This window comes from Monodon monoceros, unplaced genomic scaffold (assembly GCF_005190385.1).
Source record: "Monodon monoceros isolate NGI ecotype Baffin Bay Population unplaced genomic scaffold, NGI_Narwhal_1 Super_Scaffold_1, whole genome shotgun sequence".
Taxonomy (NCBI): domain Eukaryota; kingdom Metazoa; phylum Chordata; class Mammalia; order Artiodactyla; family Monodontidae; genus Monodon; species Monodon monoceros.
Genome location: NW_021703765.1, coordinates 18,522,898 through 18,543,612, shown reverse-complemented (window position 1 = coordinate 18,543,612; position 20,715 = coordinate 18,522,898). Strand labels below are relative to the sequence as shown.

Sequence of the window (20,715 nt, the reverse complement as noted above, 5' to 3'; positions counted from 1 at the left end):
ATGAGTTAGGTCAGTAAAAGAAATAAGGAAACCAAGGGTAAAGGAAAAGTGGGAGATGACCAAAAGATTATGCAGCAAACTATTATTCCATAGGTCAGTTTTGCCCCTAACTAGTTACTAGGATGCCTGACAGAGGCTGCCAACAGCTGCTTAAGCGGTCTGCCAAGATATTGAAAATATTTATGCTCACTGCATCTCAGTTTCCAAATAACATTTGCGAGACCATCAATAAATAAGGAAAAGGGAAACTCTGCAATGAAAAAAATAAAAACACACACACAATATAAAGTATGAATTTAATCCTGTCAATCCAAGCTTTAAGGATTCCCCAAGTCTGAATATTAGGCTCATTTCTGAATACTCCAAAAGTTCTGAAGAAGACAAGGTCACCAATAAATTCTTCTCCACGATTTGGTATTGCCCAATTAAGTACCATCAGTTACACATAAAGAGTTTATGCTTGCATCCCCAGCATTCAGATTTGGCTACTGAACTGTTTAAGAGTACGGCTTGGTCTGAATAGCCAAGGTGAGGAAAAGGCAGGAGCAATTAGTAACCTAGTAATTTCAGAGATTCAGGCAGCCACGCCAATGCTGATAATTCAAGGCTAGAAAATCGTACTTCGAGATCGGAACGCTCTAAAATTAGCTTTTTATGTGTCTCTTTCTCTCTCATCCTTCTCTCCTTTTGTCTCCCCCTTCTCCACCAAATGTTATCAGATATTACACACATTCCATTTTCATTCAGCTTTTAATATGGCCCACGAGGGGGTGGCATTTAATTAATCACTTCCACATTCTGCCAAAACTCACTACATGAGTCTCAAGTCTGCATATTACTTTTGCCAAGCTGGTCAGACCCAATGAACAGAAAAAGGAACCTAGAGAAAATAAAAGTAGGTGTAATGATCATTCACAGCCACTGCATTTAAGGGCCAGGTATTGATATTTTTCCTGTCTCTCCGTTTAAATGCAGAGCAACTACTCAGATGAGAAATTCCATCAGAGCACTAAAGACTGCCCAAAATCACATAACGGGAGAGTGGAGAGCCGGGAGTCAAACCAGTGCCAGGTCAACACAAGCCTTGCTCAGCCCACCATCCTCCACTGCCCCCATACTAGGGCTTCGGAGGGATTTTCAACCTGTAGGAAAGCTTTCTATGTTTTATTTTAAACATCAACAATGTAACCAGCTATATTTTGTACCAATTTAAAGCAAAACACCCTTATCGTTTTTTCTATTAAGAAACATGTGTCAAGGAACTGAGGAAGGATTAATAAACAATCATCAAGAAGATGAGAAATGTTTGGGATGTGTCTATTAAGTGCTTGGGAATAAATTTAATTCGGTCCCTGGGTCTGATATTCTGCAAGAGGAAATAAAATGAGATCCACTGAATACCTCTTTCTACTCAAAAATCATACACGGTTCCTGAGGAAAGACTCAGAACCCCTCAGGAGTGAAGGGAATGAGAGGATGATGTACACAGGCAACATTCTCTGCCAAGCTTCTCTGGAGAAGAACAAACTGAACTGGAAGACTACCTCCAAAACATTCCCCAGAACCTAGAAGGGACGTGTAATAGGATCCCCTTGATAAAAAGCATCCTACCCAGAGGTTACTCCATACGCAGATGACCTACAGTGCAGGTGAAGAAATCGCAACTTGTCAGCGGGCTTCCCAGCCCACCACTCACAATCCACACCAAGGCGCTTTCCGCCACGGGTAACAATGAACCTCGAGAACATTTAAGTTGGAGAGAAAAATGGCTGGAGGCAAAAGTTTCATCAAGGGGCACATCTGAATTCCACGAAGTTGGCCCCCAAGAAGTACTTGTTTTCTAGGATTACTGTTTTTTGTGGAAAGGCTGAAAAAGAAACCTTTTTATTTCAGTCTTGCTGTTTTCAGAAGTGATACTCCACGCTGTCTCCACCTGTTCTTGCCTTCTATTCCAATCTCAATAGAAGGTAAAGGTGTTTTCAAACTGCCATCACCCAAGACCCGAAGTCTCCAGAATTTTCGATTAATCACAGACAAAAGTGACAGAGTGCCAATGGGCAGCTGTGCAATGGCCTAAGATAATAGCCAGAGAGCAGAGTGGTTACTGCCAAGTGTCGTCCCACGTCATTGCACGGCTGCACGGTGATGCTGGGGTAAGTGTGACAGGTATCGCTATGCTCACCTTAGAAATGCGAAAGTTGGGGCGCATGAGAAATTTAGCCAAAGTCCCATCACCATGAAGTTGAACAGCCAAGGTTAAGACCGCAGGGACCCTCAGCCTAGGCCACTATTCCGCGAGCCCTCTCAGGACTGCAGTGCTTCAAACTGAGCTCCTTGGCTGCTTTGGTCCTTAATGAAGGTTATCATGTGAACAAAGACAACAGGCTTACGGCATTTTCTTTTTTTTTTAAATGAAGGTCAATAGCGCGCTTAAGGTAGGCACACAACTTTCACGGACGCGGGGTTAACAGACTCTGAAAATTACTGCTGCTTCCCCTGGAGCTGAGGGGCAGTAAGAGGTTTGCCAAGTGTCTGACCCTCCACCCAAGGGTCCAGTCAAGAAGGTCATTACTGGTGAAGGCTATGTCAGGCGTATTTTAAGTGGCAAAAGCTTAGGCAAAATTCAAGGTAATGCCTTTCCAGTGAAAAGCTTAACAGGAAAACTTTGTACTAAAGGAAAACGGCACTGTTTATTCCATATCCTGCTTTCCTTTAAAGATCGACAGTCCCTCCCCAGCCCATGTTCTCATGGGCCTGATGCTTGCCGTGACTGGGATCAGCAGAGGTGGGAAACTTCTGGCCAGAAGTTGGATCCAGCTCTCACCACAATTTCATGCAGTCTTGGCGCGCTGACCAAGATTAAATGTCTGTTGGCTGCACCTAATCCTCCGCATTAAAGATCAACCAATACAACTATATACATATTAAAGTAAAATAGAGGGTTCTTCTGCCCCCGGCAGCGGGCATTCTTGTGTGAGTGCTTCACGGCGACATGGCAGGTGGTTGGAGGGAAGTTCCTGGGAGCCTGTTTGGCAGTGGCCCAGGGGAACGATCTCTGTCACTTACAAAGTGACATGTCCCGGGACCTTGCCGCTCCAGGATGCCAGGCCGGCTCAGAGCGGCTGCCGCAGTGGACCGTGGCAGTGGGCCCCAGCCTTAGGCTCTGCCAGAGACCACTGAAGGGACTGGAGACAAGGCTGGAGGCTGGAGCCATGGGCGGTTGCACGACCAGGCAGCTCTGGACAGCCTGGCAGGAATTCAAGCCGGAGACCTAGAAGAGAAGGTTCTGGATCATGAGGACATGAAGCCCTTGACTCTGGCTGGTTGTTGCCTTGATCACGGGATGAGGACAAGGAAAGCACAAGCCTTGGCGATGAAATGAGGACAGCCCACCCGTGCGACTCTCCCGCGGTCCTCTCTCTATCATCTTCCGTTCAATGCTCTTTTTCTGTTCCATGCCTCTTTGTCTTTCTCTCTAATCTGCTGACCAGAATCCAGAGTCGAGACCCATTTTTATATTTTGCTTCTCACATGAAAGCTGGAGCCTTGTTCTTTATTTTCAAAGCTGCTAAATTGAAAATTACAGATGCTTCCCTTAAAAGAAACTAAATAAACCCTGTAAATTGGCTAAGCCCGATGTGCATTCTCAACTCCCTTCTCTCATATCTCTTTCCATTGCACAGGCTGGAGGAGCAGTTGTGTACATTCCCACCCCCTCCAAATTCTGCAGCTGGAGAATGGCCGTGGATGTAGGGGGGCGGGGACCATACGGCCAGACTCACCTTTTCCCTGCTTCTTGCTGCATCAAACCCAAACTTGACTCCAGAAGCTGTGACAGTCACCTTTAGACAATGAGGGAAGGGACAAAGGAATCACAGAGATACAAGCCTGTACTTCAATGAACTGCAAACCAAATCTAGCCACGGCCTACCACCAGACTTCTAGTATGAGAAAAATTATGCGTAAGCCACCATTAGTCACATTTTCCATTCTTTCCAAGCAAAAGCATGCCTACCTGACACAAACTGCTTTTTCCTTTGACTTGACTCTAAAACGATTTATTTTCTCTTAGGGTCAATAACTTTCTATGTGAGAAATCTTCCTCTGGTAATGTAGAAGACCTACACTTTTCTGCTAGGTATAGTTTTCAAGTAACGTTTTTCTGGTATCAGTTCTTCTAAATTTTAAAAAAGCCTGGTTTAGTCCACCTAGTTTGACTATAAATGTTTGATTATCAGAGCATTGCTATGCCATACCATCGACCAAGCAGCCTAACGGAAAGAAAACAAGACTAATGAAAGAGGAACAGAAATGTTTATTGACTGGACAAGAGGAAACAAGTTACCTTATCTGAATACTGGAGACACACAACTGTTTTCAGTGGCCTTCCAAAAAATATTGATTTTACTTATTTCCTTTTATAAATAAAATAATCTGTGGTGTGTTTATTGAAAACTGAAATCTATCACACTGTAATATGGTCTGTTTCCTGACATTCTGTAGAGTCAAGGTTACAGAGCTACAGAATGAACTTCTAGATGACTGTCCCTGGTTTAGGGTTTTCTTCTTGACACAGTAAAAGGTAGGCCTGACTTTAATTTATGGGCTTTTCACTTAGGGTTTAGACCCAAATATCTGATTTCTCCAATTTATTCATGAATGAAACAATCCACTAGCCATTTACTGAGGCCCTGCAACTCTATGCCAAGTCCTGGCCCATGCATAGCACTTTTCTCCCGGTGACGTACAGTAACTTAGTGAGTTATTATTTTATCCCCGATCAATCCAATCCCTTACCTATAGTTTGCAATGAGTTGAGGTAGAAAAGCAACATCCATTTGAATCAGGCCTTAAAGAATTGCATTTGGAAAACATATCACTAGCAAAGTTACGTGAAGGTATCACAAAATAGAGACGAATGGATTAGAAAGAACGCTAAAACATCTCTAAAGATAAAATACCGTATAAGCAGAAAATGGCATACCTGAAAGATCAATGGACCATTAGTTGAGAAAATTACCTCAGAAATCATCTAGAGACTTGTTCCCCCCTCAATTTAAAGATATAAAAAAGATCTGACCTAAAGACCCACAGACATTTGTAACAAAAGAGAGTAGAAAAGTCAGTTCTCTGGCTCCCAGCCTTCACTCAAAATCAGCATTAATTAGATCATTGGGGATGATACTTAAAAGAGTCTTATTTGTTAGTACTTCAGGAAGGCATTTTAAGCTAACATTAAAATAACAAAATTCCCAAACAAAGCTAACAAGAAATAAAACCACTATTAAACATGTCTTCTCTCAGAAACTGCTTGTTACCACATTATCAGTCCGATAGCTAACAGATGATATCAAGATAACCTCAAGCTAAAAACTGTCATAAAAAAAAGGCATTGAAAATGCACAGACATCCCTCACCAGTGAACTAGTAAGCAGCCTGCTATCACTACTGAACTTCAGAACAATTAAAAAGTGAACTAAAATTTCTAGAGCTGACATCCACATTCACAATTCCATTTTCATGAAATTACTAAAATACTGTTTGACCTCTGACACTTCAAAGTCAAATAACAGACTTTTTTGTCCAGGTTTTGTTATTTTCAAATATTTACATTCCAGCATGGAAAAAAATAAGATACAGAACCAGGAGGTTAAGTTAAATCTTATCCATGCTTTGAAAAAACTATGTTTCTTTGTAGTCATTCTTTTCCTTTGTGTGTTAAGGTTTTCAAAACCGTTTTCCAAGTAAGAGCCTCTTCATTGGGTATTTCCAGTTTTACAGTGAAAAGAAAAACTCCCTTAACATTAACATCTACTCACATTCGCCGTTTTACAAGACTGTACCACTGGGATTTGAAAGCGCTCACAACACTTCACCTTTATGCTGGGCTAAACTCAGGGTAGCCATAAACACTTTGAAGTAATACAAACCTAAATATTCCTGCTCGGCAAACGGAGCAGTGGAAGCGAATTATAATGAGCTAGCAGCTGTCACAATATGACCACAGTAACCAAATCAAAATATCAACCGCTAACCCAGATGAGATTCAAAGGTCATCCTATAAGCCAGCAGCTTTCTGCAGTTCTGCCTGAACCACGATCTAATCCTGCAGTAAAATGTTCCACTGAGCTAGTTTAGAAATCAGTCAGTCTATGGTAGGAAATTATTTAGTGCACTGTTGGAGTACCACGAGTGGGACAGGAACCAAATACCACAATAAGGAAACCGAACCATTCACAAGGGGACATGTAAAAACACAGCCGCTCATGTTGAACTAAGCTGCACCCAACCGTACCAAAGTATCACTTTTCACATCCTTCAGTTACCAATGCACGTCTATAATCTTACTGGCATCTTGCTCACTCAAACAATCTGGTTTTCAATTAAGGCTCTGGAACAACAGAAGGAATATGCATGCTTAGATCCTTCCTTGGATCAAAAAGTTGTAGCTAGAAAATATACTGTCTCCCATTGTAAAAAAATATTTGGACAATCACCTGCAAAAGCTTCATGCTTGGCAAACAAAACAAACAAGCAGGAATGCTTTTTTAAAAAAAAATCCGTACTCTTTGCATATAGTTCTTGCCAGGATTTTCAACTATTCCATAGCATATAATCCTCTTAAAAGCACAAGGCTCGGACCCATGGCCCCTCCATCCTATTAGCATATTCTGAAAGCTACCCACTGACCACCTGTAAAGGTTTAATCAAACTGTTTAATAACTGCAGTGAACAAGTTTCCAACAGATCAAGTGTACATTATTATCATTAATAATCATACGGAGACACAAGGAAGAAGTGATTAGTTCTCTCCAGATACAAAACAGGGCAGGGAATTTCAAACAAGTAAAAATGCAAACTGGCTTGCTTGTCTCTACCCAAGGAAAACAATGAGTGAGGACTCAGGAAGTGTCAAGTAAAAGAGTCTGCTAGGGCTTCCCTGGTGGCGCAGTGGCTGAGAGTCACCCTGCCGATGCAGGGGACACGGGTTCGTGCCCCGGTCCGGGAAGATCCCACATGCCGTGGAGCGGCTGGGCCTGTGAGCCATGGCCGCTGAGCCTGCGCGTCCGGAACCTGTGCTCTGCAACGGGAGAGGCCACAACAGTGAGAGGCCCGCGTACCGCAAAAAAAAAAAAAAAAAGAGTCTGCTATACAAATATTGAATCATGATGCTGTACACCTAAAACTAATATCATGTGATATGTCAATTATACCTCAATAAAAATTTTTTTAATTTAAGGAAGGAACTATATGAATTGGTCAAGGCAGGCAGTCAGCTAGATGACTCAGTGCTGAAATCTCAACTCCTCAAGACATCCCCACACTAAAAGAAAAACAAAAAGCCATACACACTTATTCTTTAAAACAACAAATTTCAGGGCTTGCTTTTTTTTTTTACTTTAGTTATGTTTTTCTTTAAAGGATTTACACAATATCAACTTCCAAAACTCTGTATGGCAACTGTAACTACAGACAGCAATGGAAGGAGCAGTGCACCCTTATACACCAAATGTCATTAATTCTTCTAGCACGATAGGTGTGCATGTGTGTGTGCATGTGCACATGTACGTGTGCATGCGTGCGCGTGCACACGTACGTGTGCATGCATGCAAGTGCACTTGTGTTCGCGTGTTTATTTTTAGTTTAGGGATTCAAACTAATACCAAATAAGGTATTATATTCAGATATGCAAGCTTATTTCTAAAGGAATAAATTAATGGAGACGCCGTATTACTTATAAATTATATACCATTTTGCATTAGTTTGAGATACACAAATAAATTAAGTTTTTGTATTTTGGTGCCAGAGGTAAGTATTAGATTACAAAAACTGTAACATTTATGCAAAACCATTCATGTGAAGTCAGAGTTCAGAATTGTAATAAAGGGTTTTGTTACTATAACAGAAATTATAAGCAAATGTTAGCAATGCCTGCATCATTCCTCCAAAATAGTGCACTGCCATAAAGAACAAAATATATAATAATAATTGAATCCTAAAAGAAGAGAGTGGCTCATTACTTCTTTCTTTCCTCACAATAAAATAAAACCTAAGTGAACAGTTTACCAAAAAAATAGGTCATCTGCAGTTAATAACTCTTTCCCGTAAAATTAGTGTCACTTATTTCTGTAGCAGACGCCTAATTCAGTCACAGACTTGATTGATTTGACAACAGAGAATCTAGTCTAATAAAGTGGCTGATTTATTTCTGATGCTATAGCTTTTACCCTAATGTGACATCACAGCAGAATGAAATCTTTGACATGTAAAGAAATCCTATGCACTTTTCATGAAAACTAAGGATTCTGAAAGTAGAAATTGTTGTCAAAAACTTACAGTAAAGACTAATATCTTCTTTTGGTAGAACGAAAACTTCCACAAAGATTACAACACAGAATATGGATTCGGACACAAAGAGCAGTTTAGGATACACCATATATTCGGTGAGTTCAAATTATTGGCTATACTAATAGGTCTTATTTTATCTTTGTCTTCATTTGCAAATTGGTTGTCTTTAATTTCTTGAAAACGATCTCTCTTCTCTTTGTAAAGGTACAGCATAGCACCAAGCATGGTTCATTTCAAAAGTGGTTTCATTTTAAATCAACAGCAGCTTGGGCAAAATCAATGAGCATCTTTGTTCCCTGAATCTAGCCCTGAGATACTCAAGCCAATCAAGAAGGCATTTGGGATGTGAGAAATTATAAACTGGGGGGGGGGGGGGGGGGGTGGATTTGTAATGCAGCATCCTAGTTAATCCTCTAAAAATATTTTTTTTTAATCCTTTTCCAAAGTAAAGATGCAAGGTATTTCATAGTGGTTTAAATGTCTTTTCCTCCCTTTTTTTTGCACACTGCGCCATGCCCTCTGGCTCTGAGCGTGACTTCCCTGACCCCAGTCTGACACTGCACCGTTAATGTCAGATAAACCATTTAGCCCGGGCACAATTCTTTTCTGTGCAAAAATCTGCTTGAGGTGGAAAATGTAGCAGTTTGTAAACAATAAAGAGCCATGTTTCAGACCAGACAGCTTATCTAACAGAGAAGTCCTTTCATTGGGAACAGTGGGTGGGAGCCTCCCGGACATAGTAGCATTTCCTACCACAATGCAGGAGACTGTCTTGGCCTCCATATTTAAGGGTTTAATGGGAAGGAGGGCAGACGGGATAAAAGAACACAGCTGACATGGACTTTCAGCTTAAACAACAACTAAGTGAAAAGAGTCAGCTCTCTCCATTCCAGCTCTAGACTCTCAGCCCACTTATATTCTAATACTGTTTGGATTGAAAAACGAATTTGGTTCGTAAAACAGTTACCCAGGAGGATACACAAACAAGAACAATTATTTGGTGTCTCTGTATTGTTCGGTATCTTCTGTAATATTAATTTATCATGTTGTTCTTGAGGAAAACTTTTTCATGGACATAACGTAAACTTCTCAATATGAGTAGTAATTTATCCTATGTTACGTTAGCTCGTTGGAGGATAGGTTTAGAATCTTCCAAGGAAATTCTTTAATATACTTTTTACGTGCTACTTCTCAAGATGATTATTTTCAGCTTAATCTTTTATTTTATGAAGCTGGATGAGGAGAAATAGAGATGGGATGATATGAGATTCTAGAATTATTACTACTGTCATCGAAAAAAATCTAAAGTTTTTCTTTAAAATCTAAGTTGACAAATATATCTAGTCACCTGCATCTGTCTATCCTGGAAACACTGCATCTCTTATCAACAATGGATTTAAAAACCTGGGATTTTTACTTTAGCTACAAAGTTAAAACATAAATATGAAAGTTAAAATAAAAAAAAAGAGAACAAACATAAGAACAACCTATGGTCAAACACAACTTGAAGAACGTGGTCCTCAAAGTTGGGATGACACTTTATGGCCCATTAAAAATAAATTCCTAGTATTTCTCTGCTTTGACTATAGTGTGTTAAATACCTGAAGTCCCTTTAGGTGGATTTGATGGTGACTTTTGAAAAAATGACTGAGATTCAAGAACAATATACACCTTAAATAACAAGTATAGTGTCCAAGGCTGAAAAATTGGGACTTCTCAGAAGCATCTGCAATTATGGTCTCAGAATGATATATATATGGCTGTGTGTTTTCCTTGGAGTATAGCCCAACAGCCTGGGACATAAAATTTAACCTCATTTATTGATGGATTCACAACAGGATTTGGCCACATTGAGAGATTTATTAATATTGTTAAAACTCACATTTATTAGAACGGAGATCTTTTTTTTTCCAATCAAAACTAAAGTAACAGCTATTGGGACCTTTTAAGCCATTATAAATTGTCTTTCCATTGCTCAGGTTACGGCTGTGAAAAAAAAAATCCCTACAGGGTAGTCAAAGCAGAAACGTACGCTAAAGATGCCAGTAGGAAAGGCATGCTAGAAACTCAAAGACTGTCTCAAACTACATGTAGCTCACTTCATGAAGTAGGATGGGGACCTCCTAGACCATCAGCACTAAAGTTCACGCCTTGATAAATACATAACCAGACTTTACAATTCAACTTGAACATGCTACTTTGATTTAAGCACACTAAACCTATTATTAAAGGGATTTCCATAACCCTTTTAATAAAAATTCAAGCTAACAATGACTTTATCTCATTGACAATGGATAGGCCCAATGATATTATTTTAAATATTCACTGCTTTCAGTTCATCAACCTTAAACTTAGAAAACAACTGTTGCGGGCTTCCCTGGTGGTGCAGTGGTTGAGAGTCCGCCTGCCGGTGCAGGGGACACGGGTTCGTGCCCCGGTCCGGGAAGATCCCACATGCCGCGGAGCAGCTGGGCCCGTGAGCCATGGCCACTGAGCCTGCGCGTCCAGAGCCTGTGCTCCGCAACGGGAGAGGCCACAACAGTGAGAGGCCCGCGTACGGCAAAAAAAAAAAAAAGAAGAAAACAACTGTTGCAACATTGAAATTGGGAGAAGTGCTTTATGTCTAAGAAACACAAATTTTCCACATGGATTCAGTATCACTGAAATTAGGTAATTCCACATGGTTGTAAAACTTAGTCCTGTATATGCTATTACCAAGCATAGACTGTCAATATTTTTCTGCAATTTAAAATTACTATAGCGAACTGGCTGAAAATCCAAGTTCCTACAAAACAGAATCTCTGTCTGGGCTTTCTTCTCCCTTCCAAGGTAAAACATAAGCATTCAAAAAATGCATGTTAATTCAAAATTAGTCTTACTTTGTATTCTGGAATTGACAAAAGGTGGAGAGAGATTGTCATGTGACCCAAGGTCCCTGCTGGTCATGTGGTCATAGGGAGTCCCATCTCCATAGTTCTGCAAATAAAATAACAGCATAAGTTTAAATTCGCCATGAATACATCAGCACATAAGTATGCCCGACTGTTGACACCTCTCTAACCCAAAGAAATTGGAGTCCACCATTCCCACCCTGGCACCTCATTAGAAGGAAGCTGCATCTTCACAGGTACGGTGGGAAATAGAGGGCTCTAGAGTCTGCAGAGTCCACATCTTCCTCATAACAGCCGTGAAATTGGGGGAATAATAATAATGGAACCAACTGCATGAAGTTATTGACATGATCAAATGAAATAATGCATGTAAAACGCCTGATACATATAAACTCTATTGTAAATATTACGTTATTATTTTGAAAAGCCCACATTATTTCAAAAAAAAAAAAAAAAAGCAAAATGTGCTATGGGAAAGTTACCCATAACCTGTAATGAATTGCCTTTGGAAGGCGAAGGTAGAACCTTTTAAACAGCAGCCTTGGGTTTTATGATATTGAAATTTCAATGTTTTCTTGTAGTTGTTACTGTGGTTGTAAGAGAATTGGATCATTCCATGAGTAATTAACACATAAGAATGTTAAAATTATTACAACAGGACTATAAATGAACATCAGAAACTTAAGCATAAATTCTGAATTTAGACAAAGAAAAAAATAGTTTTAAAGCAGACACTAATCTGTGGAAATCTGTCATTATCATGATCATCTCATAGTTCTAAGGGGAATTCTAAATTAAAATAATGTTTTTAAACTGCCCAGCCACTTGCTTTTAATGGAGGAATTGGATAACATACAGGAAGGAGTTAAAATCATCTATCTTATATGGTTCAAATTTCAGTCTACTAAGATACATCAAATGACCAGAAAGGGAAAAAAGCCATGCTGCTCAGCTGGTTGCCCTGCCCATAAAGACTAAGTCAAATTTACTCAGAGGTGTCAGTTGGCAAGTTAGCCAAAGGGCAGAATCTGCCCACACGAAAGGGACAGATGCTGTAGGAAAAATGAAAACGTGCATCACCTCACTAGAGAATCAATGGAAGCCTTAAGGTTCCAAACTACCCCGCTGTCAATCGCCTTTCCTCATTTATAAAAATTAACTTGAATGATACTGTCATGTGATGCTGCCACTATGTCAGTGTATAAAAAGATGTCATGTTTTTTAATACCTAGCATGGGTCTTACACTCACTGGTTCTATGCCAGACGTTGCATAATACTAATTATTATTTATTAAGTGTCCTCACCCTCCAGAGTTACTGAACGCTTAATATACATTATCTAATTTAAAACCTCAGCACAGTGTTTCAAGGTGACTAAAAACATCACCACTTGAAGATGAAAAAAGAGAGACGCGGCATGTTTGCCCGATACAAGTCAGCCACAGTAACCTGTCTCGTGCCAACCCCCTGAATTTAGAAAATATAAATTACAAAATATTGATTGAAAATTATTCACTAACGTATTTCCTGGAAAAAAAAAGTGGCCAGACAGTTCATGAAAGCCAAATAAAAGTCAAGACTATCCTAAATGGACCTTGTTCTCAGAAGAACAATTAAAAGTACTACGTGTATTAGACTGAGAAAGCAGAAGAAATTAAGTACATTTGAAGGAACTAAACAATAGAGGGACATTCTGTCATCTCCTACGCTTGCTTTCAGGGGGAATGGATTTATTTCTGCAAGTGTGGACTGTAATGTGAGGAGGAGGAAAGATTTCCTCAACCCATCCATATAATGCACGAGAATGTCAGACTTGACAGCTGGTGCAAGCGCTCAACAAAGTAACTGGTAAGCTTAGAGCTCCTGCTGTACCCTGAAGACTAGAGCGTTGAACCCCAAGGCCAAAGAACAGGTGGAAATGGCGAACTACGACTTGCTGAGATGGCCTCCTTTTGACAGCTTGATTACCTTCCTTACCTCTTATGCCAAGATAGAGACCTCCCTCCACCTCAAATTTATGTGAACACTTAAAGCAAAACGTTACCCCCTCACCTCCTGCAGAATGCTTCATCTAGCTATACAGCTGGTTGCGGGGTGGGGGGGGGGCAGGTGTTTTACTATGTGCTCTAAGTCTATTTCTAATTTGGGGTATTATATGTATATTATAAAAACTGACATGGATTTTAGAGGGCCTAGAAATGGCTCCATTAAAGACAGACTATATATAAAATCATACACATTTAAGTCGGAAGGAACATGAAAGATCCTCTGGTTCTACTTCTTCATTTTACAAAGTAGGAAAATGAGGCCCAAGAAAGTGAAACGACACACCCAAGGTCGTATACATACAAAAACACATATGGCCTAACCAACCCACTCGCATGCCATGCCACGGTCTTCCCATGACATTCAAACTAACAACCAAAAACCATGGAAAGGAGTGGCAAAAATGTGAATGAACCCACTGGTGACCAAAGGCACTACTGGTGGGATAAACATATGTTTGCAAAGTGAAATCAACTCAGATTTATTATGCAGATTATACTGGTAGGCTAGAACTTAATACTATGTCTTCAGAATTATTCAGTGGTTTATTTACACCAACACATTCCAGGGATACTAGGATTTTTCTCAACGTTGCACCATCTACAACGAATAACTTTCTGTAACACTGGATCAATAACTGACAAAGTAAGGCCAAATATTTAATGAAGGATTTTTTCTTCTGGTTAGCCAAAGTGGAAGAGGTGTCAAAATCAATAATAACATCCAATAATAGAATGAAAAAAAGTGCCAAGAAGAAGCTGATCCTCATTAAACTTAGTATGCATATATATCTGTGCAGATGTGTGTGGGAGAGAGAGAAACTCACCTACAGTTTGTCAATTTACATATGTGGATGTCTGGTTGTGGGAAAAAGATTAGATATACTTACCCTGGACGGGCTTGGATGTCCTCCACTCCCCCAGGACCCTGAGCTACTTCTGTCTTCTACATCTAGGGACAAGAGAAAAATTCTTTAGGCTTTCTTGCAATAAGTCTTTCTTTTTGCATATGCACTTTTAAATTAATGTTTCAAATTAATCTCCTGTTGCCTTTAATTAAGAATCAGGCACGAGGCTACCATGATGACAGTGGCTTCTGACCCATCTACTTAAATTAAGTCATTTAAATTCACAGCAGAAATGAACTGGACCCTCAGGAACCAGAGGTATGAACATAAAAGTTACTTCCATCCTTCACAATGTTTCATAGCCTCAACTTTTATAGACCTGAAACTTCACTTAGAGTCTTATTAAAATCTTTTGGACAAGGTAAGTTAAAAATACACTAACACAATCTTAATACACACACACACACACACACACACACACACACACAGTTAAATCAGGTACATATCCATACTAATATTAGCTGCATCCATGCCATAATGCTCCTAGACACTTTCTGTCCTCTTACCAAGGCTTATCCCACCGAACAAGAGACATGAACAAAATATGCAAGACGAAAAAGGATTCAGTAGTCTATTTCCATCGGGACATTACAAGGATATTAGGAGATTTTCTTAAGTTTTTTAATTTAAGACAACGCCGTCTCAGTCTTTTAATTTCTTTTTTAATGGGCATACCGTTTGGCTACAATCCTTAACCTGTGCACTGAGATGTGGATATGAGAGTTGTTAAAGCAATGTTTTCTTTTGAAATGATGGCAAAGAGAACTGTATGAACTCCCAGAAGGCTGGAATTCTCTACACCCGGTACCAGCGAAGTTCTAATGCTGACCAATTACTAGATGCTTTATCAGTGCTTCAAGTGGCAAATACTTGAAGGATGGAGAGTCTAACAGCTAAGTTACCATATTCATTGCTCAAAACATAAAAGTGTTGGAAAGATCAGTCACTCTATATTTAAAAATGGCTTTGAGATTTTTGATGAAAGGCTCTTTATGAGTATGAAAAGTTTCACTGTTGTATTATCTTGATCATGGTGGGTAACAGACGGCGATCACAAGCTTCCTCTGACAGAACTGGAGGAGGAGGTGTGAAACTTCGGTTCAGGAGACATACTCCCATTTAGTGTGTTTTCTAACATTTCAGTGATCCTGTTTCTTCTCTTAACACACTACCGTCCTTCCTTTTATTACTCCTATTTGATTATCAGCAGAAGTGATCACAGTATACTTAACTGATTTATTTGGGGGTACAGTGGAGTACATGGCGTTTTAGAACATAGTAAGAGATGGAATAGAAACAACAACCAACAACTATTACCACTAAACCTGAAATCTTTCTCTCTCTTTTTAAACAAATATTTCAGTTCTTTTCGTTAGTACTTTGGAAGATAATGCAAATGCAAACAGTTATCCCCTGTGGACAGCTAAAATCAGTGACTGCGAGCTTTAAGAGATGTCACGGAAGCTCGGAGGAGTGAGTCTGGAGAAAAGGTGCGATACTTTCCCAAATCTGCTGTCTAACAATCCAACCTCCTGGCCTATCTCGTGGAGGCTGAATCGGGGGGAGTACACGAAGAAGTGACTTAGAACACTTGGGATTATCACACAAATAAGTTTTGTAGCCTGCACAGTTCTCTTCATCCTTAACTCCAAGTCAAATATTTGCAAAAAAAAAAAAAAAAAAAAAAAAGAAGTATAAATGACAAAATATCTCAACCAGAAGTGTGCACATCTTGACTTGCTTTTCACCTGAAACAGCCAGCTTGGAGTAATTTGAGAGATCTCTCCTCTTAAATTTGGCCCAAAAAGTAATGAAGGGATAAAGTTGAATCCCTGTATCCACCATAAGACTTTGTATTGTTTGGACCTATTTTACCTTTTCAATTTTCAAAGAGGATTTTAAACATGAAAATAAGGCAGAGACAAGGAGGAAAGGGGACCATAGTAATTCCAGGTCAGTAGTTTTGCACTGGGGATGATTTTGGTCCCCAAAGGACAAGTGGCAATGTCTGCAGACATTTTTGGTTGGCACGACTTGGCAGGGCGTGGAGGTGGGGTAGAGCTAGTGGCATCTAGTGGACAGAGGCTAACATCCTACAAATGTCAGAATACCCCTACAACAAAAAATTCTCTGGTCCTAAACGTCAGTTGTGCCAGGATTGAGAAGCCCTGTGCTAGAGGACAAATTCTATTAAAGAGCAAAAAGGAAGAATCGAGTTAGAGAAAAAGATGTACTACAATTTGATTTATAATGAATATGACCCCTTACTAAATACATAGTGACCTATGCATTTGAAGCTGGAGTGTTTCAAGAGACCTTCCTATACATCGTCCATCCACAGAATAAAAGAAAACTGATGGTCAACCAAGCAGCCTGCTAATTAGTAGGCAAATAAAACACATCAAAACTTGAGTATTCCCAACTGGGCAATTTCAAAAGCGAGCAATCCACTAATTAAAAGTGCTGGAAGTCTAGCTTTTTCAAAACAGGTTAAATACTGGCTGGGTTCCTTCACAAATAGATTCCCAACCAATCAAATCTGACTGCTCTTTTCCCATTCTCTCCCATTCCATCGTTCTCATTTCCTGACCTCACGCTGCTGCACCTCCTTTCTGCTCCCTTCCTTTTATTGCTCTCCTTTTAACAGGCTTTTCCTTCACTTGGCCTCCTGCTAGATCGAGAAGATAAGACACCTCTCTAGCCCTCCCAGCCCTAATAGAACAATCGTATGACTTCTGATGATATTTTACCTTTGAAAGAATATCTGTACAACCGGTGCTCATGTGTCCATTGCAAGAAGACGCAAAGCTATAGCAGGTAACGAATGTAAATGTGTTATTTTTAAGACATTTGTTTCCATCTTCCCTCCCACTGAGCTTCACAAGACCTGCCAGTTAGTTAGCAAGCATTTCTTCAACAACGATCGCAGTGCATCTCAAAGTGCATCTGAGGACCATCTACATCTTAGGCACCTAGTACGCTCATTTCAAAGTCAGCATCTTACGGTCCATTGCAGACCTACTGCTCCTGGATCTCTAAAAGCAGGACCAAGAGAACCGCTTTTTTAACGAGGTCCTCAGGTAATTTTCATGTACACAGGAGTCTGAGAACCACCAGTCCCCTCCAATGGGAACACAAGACAGATGCATGTCCCACCCTGCACCCACTGCCTAACTCACTCCCTGTCTTAAAATCCCTGCCCAGGCGGCCGGTTTCAGCAGCATTCGGTCCACATTCTCATCTCATCTACATCCCAGTAGCTCCTGCCCAGACTCACTTTTTATGTAGACCCTGCACGTGGCCTACACTTGGCCATTCCCTACTCCAAGCTGGTGTACCTGGACACTACACACACTTTCTACCTCCACACCTTTGTACCTGCTGTTCCCTCTGCCGGAACTGTTCCTTATGTCTCCAAAAATAATAGCAGCTAACATTTCATGAGCTTAAATATGTCAGACACTGTGCCAAGCACTTCAGTAGACTAACAGTATCACCATTTGATATATGAGGAAACCGAGGCTTAGATGGGACAGAAAACCCTCCCCAAGGTGACAGTGAATGGCTGAGCTGGCAGACAAAGGTGCTGTCAATGTGATAGCCAGGGAGTGTTCTTCTCCACCACAGTAAATGCCTCCCTGGTAAGAAGCTCAGATCTCTCCATGACCAGCTCGAATGTTACCCACCAGTCACTTCTCCCCAAGCAGAGTGGATGTATTTATTTCAGAGTCTGTGCCCACTCTCGTGTCCACACAAGATTACAGAATTTACACAACACAAATATATAAAACTAGATATGTGAAGAACTCAAGAGACTGGAAAATAAAAGCAGGAAAATATCAAGCCAAAGCTATGATGAGCTTATCAACAATGTACACTGTGATGGACGGGATATTTGTGAGAGAGGGGTCAAAATTCTAGAAGCTCCTGAGTGGGCAAAGAGTGAAACAAGATTCACAATGAGCACTGGATAAAAATACCCAAATTATTCAGGAAAGTCATTAAGGCAACAAAGTTACAAATGAAAAACTGCCCGATAGAAGTTGTCTGAATATGAGTTCTTGTGTCTCCCTTGTTCTGTTGTCACCCTCTATGCAAGATGGGAACACATACAGAAAAAGACAAAAAGCAAGTGAATGATAGAGACTATTCTTCCAAAAGACTGAAGTGGGCTCCACTGTTCAAAATTTTCTAACTTATTTTACCCTAGACAAGGACAGACTTAGTAACTTCCACGGGCTTGACAGCTGCCTTAGGAGGTAACCTGACCATCCACAAATTTTCATTTTATTTGAGTAGCTCTGCATAAGCCCCGTCTAAAACGTCTGACATTTCTGCATCAAAACACAAAAGTGAAGTCTGGGCAGAACTAGGACCGACCACTCCATTTAGAGAAAAGATATACAGAGATGAATTTTAATTTCTACAACTTCCCATCCACACTCATTAAACTTATGGTTACTCAAGCCTCCACTTTGTTTATGTGAACAGCGAGATCAAAGCTATCAGACAGACTGGACAAATGTCAGAAAGCACAGCACAAAGAGTTGGGATAAAGACCTAGATTTCAGCCGTGACTCTGCATTAACCAGCTCTATGGTCTGAGCCACTCACTGGACTATCTGAACTCATTTTTGTCAGCTGTAAAATAAGTGGGTTTGATTTCCATTCTTAACAGGGCAGGCTAGTATATTGGGACAAGTCTGCCACAAAACACTAAGTGAAGTAAGTCAGACAAATATCATACAATATTGCTTATATGTGGAATCTAAAAAGTTGATATAAATGAACTTACTTACAACACAGAAATAGACTCACAGACATAGAAAACAAACTTATGGTTACCAAACGGGAAAGGGGGAAGGAATAAATTAGGCATTTGGGATTAAAATATACACACTGCTATATATAAATAGATAAGCAACAAGGACCAACTATACAGCACAGAGAACTATACTCAATATCTTGTAATAACCTATAATGGAAAATAATCTAAAAAGTATATATACAGATATATATATGTATATATAGATATACACACACACATATACATAACTGAATCACTTTGCTGTACCTTAAAGCTAACACAACATTGTAAATCAAATATATTTCAATAAAAAATATATAAATAAATAAATATTCATGGCTTTAAAAAAACACTAAAGGTCTTCCCTGGTGGCACAGTGGTTGAGAGTCCACCTGCCAATGCAGGGGACACAGGTTCGTGCCCCGGTCAGGGAGGATCCCACGTGCCGTGGAGCGGCTGGGCCCGTGAGCCATGGCCGCTGAGCCTGCGCGTCCGGAGCCTGTGCTCCGCAACGGGAGAGGCCACGACAGTGAGAGGTCCGCGTACCACAAAATAATTTTAAAAAACACTAAAAATCATGGATAGAAATTTTAATCTTCTTCTAAATCATAATGAGCTGACAAGATAGTAAGAAAATATCCAGCCAAAATCAAAGTGAAAGCTGGAACCCGCGGAGGAAGAAAAGACACTTTTTTGCCCTGAGGACACCTGCCAACCTAGAAAATGTAACGGCCTCTTGGGTCAAGGAGAACAGAAGTGAAAACTCAGGATACACCCAAAGCAGGTATCTAACAGGAGATAAAGGGATAATAAGTTTTCCAGCCTCAAGGCGTTTTGTTAAAGTAAATGAGTTAACTGATAATTGATAAACACTTAGCAGACTACCAGTAACCAATACCTACCACGAGTGCCAAATTTACCAATACCTTCCAAAATCTTAAGGTAATCAAACCACATAAATAAACTTGTGATTTATTCAAGGAAATCTGAGTCTCACATTTTATGACTCTTTGTTCTGCTAAGTGGCTGGTCAGAGACTTTCAAATACTCTCCTGGTTTTTAGAAACTGCCAATATGTTTAAAGTAATCAAGTCCCACATTCTCCGTGAACCCCCTGCAGCACAATCACCATGAGAATTCAGTGAGCGTTAGATTTGTTGAGTGACTTAATTTACCTTTCGAATACCCTCTTGGCATCTCATTTCAACATTTTTTTGTATACTGTATAAACGATATGCTGCCAAAATCATGTGTGCTGACCAAAGGCCCAAGCTAAGAACACAGACTAAATATTATGTAAGTTTAACCTTGATTTGAAATGAACAAGTATGAGAGTTACCTAACCCTGTTGATTTGGGGTAGCACTGTGTATCCAGCCTTTCCTTACTTAGAGCCCAGATCCTGCCAAACAACCAGGGCTCCAGAATTTCATGAAGTCAGAACAACCAAAGTGGTATTCTGCATTGCTCCAACCCTTGTGGAAATATATTGATTTCCTGAAGAAAGCTTCTACACACTCAGAATGCATTGGGAGACAGATTGAGTTCTTCCTGGAAAGATAATCATTCTGAGGCATGTGGAAGTCTACACGGTCTCAAACCCTTCTCTCTGCAATAACAGACACTATTACATCTCCTCCACACCATCATGGAGACTCACAGACTGCGTACGTCTGTGGCGCCTACTAATTTCCTAGTCCAGGAAGAACCCTTGGC

The 20,715-nt window shown here is 40.2% G+C and overlaps 1 protein-coding gene across 15 annotated transcripts in view; it reads right to left on the bottom strand.

Annotated features, from left to right (window-relative positions):
* Nucleotides 1-20,715, bottom strand: part of TCF4 (transcription factor 4) — a 360,905-nt gene that overhangs the window by 223,269 nt on the left and 116,921 nt on the right. For all 15 annotated transcript variants that reach the window (XM_029217316.1, XM_029217380.1, XM_029217406.1 and 12 more), the window contains 2 exons: nucleotides 14,176-14,237; nucleotides 11,229-11,325 (listed from right to left, as the gene is read on the bottom strand). In XM_029217316.1, coding sequence (XP_029073149.1) covers nucleotides 11,229-11,325; nucleotides 14,176-14,237 — 159 coding nt within the window. The remainder of the gene's footprint in view (nucleotides 1-11,228; nucleotides 11,326-14,175; nucleotides 14,238-20,715) is intronic.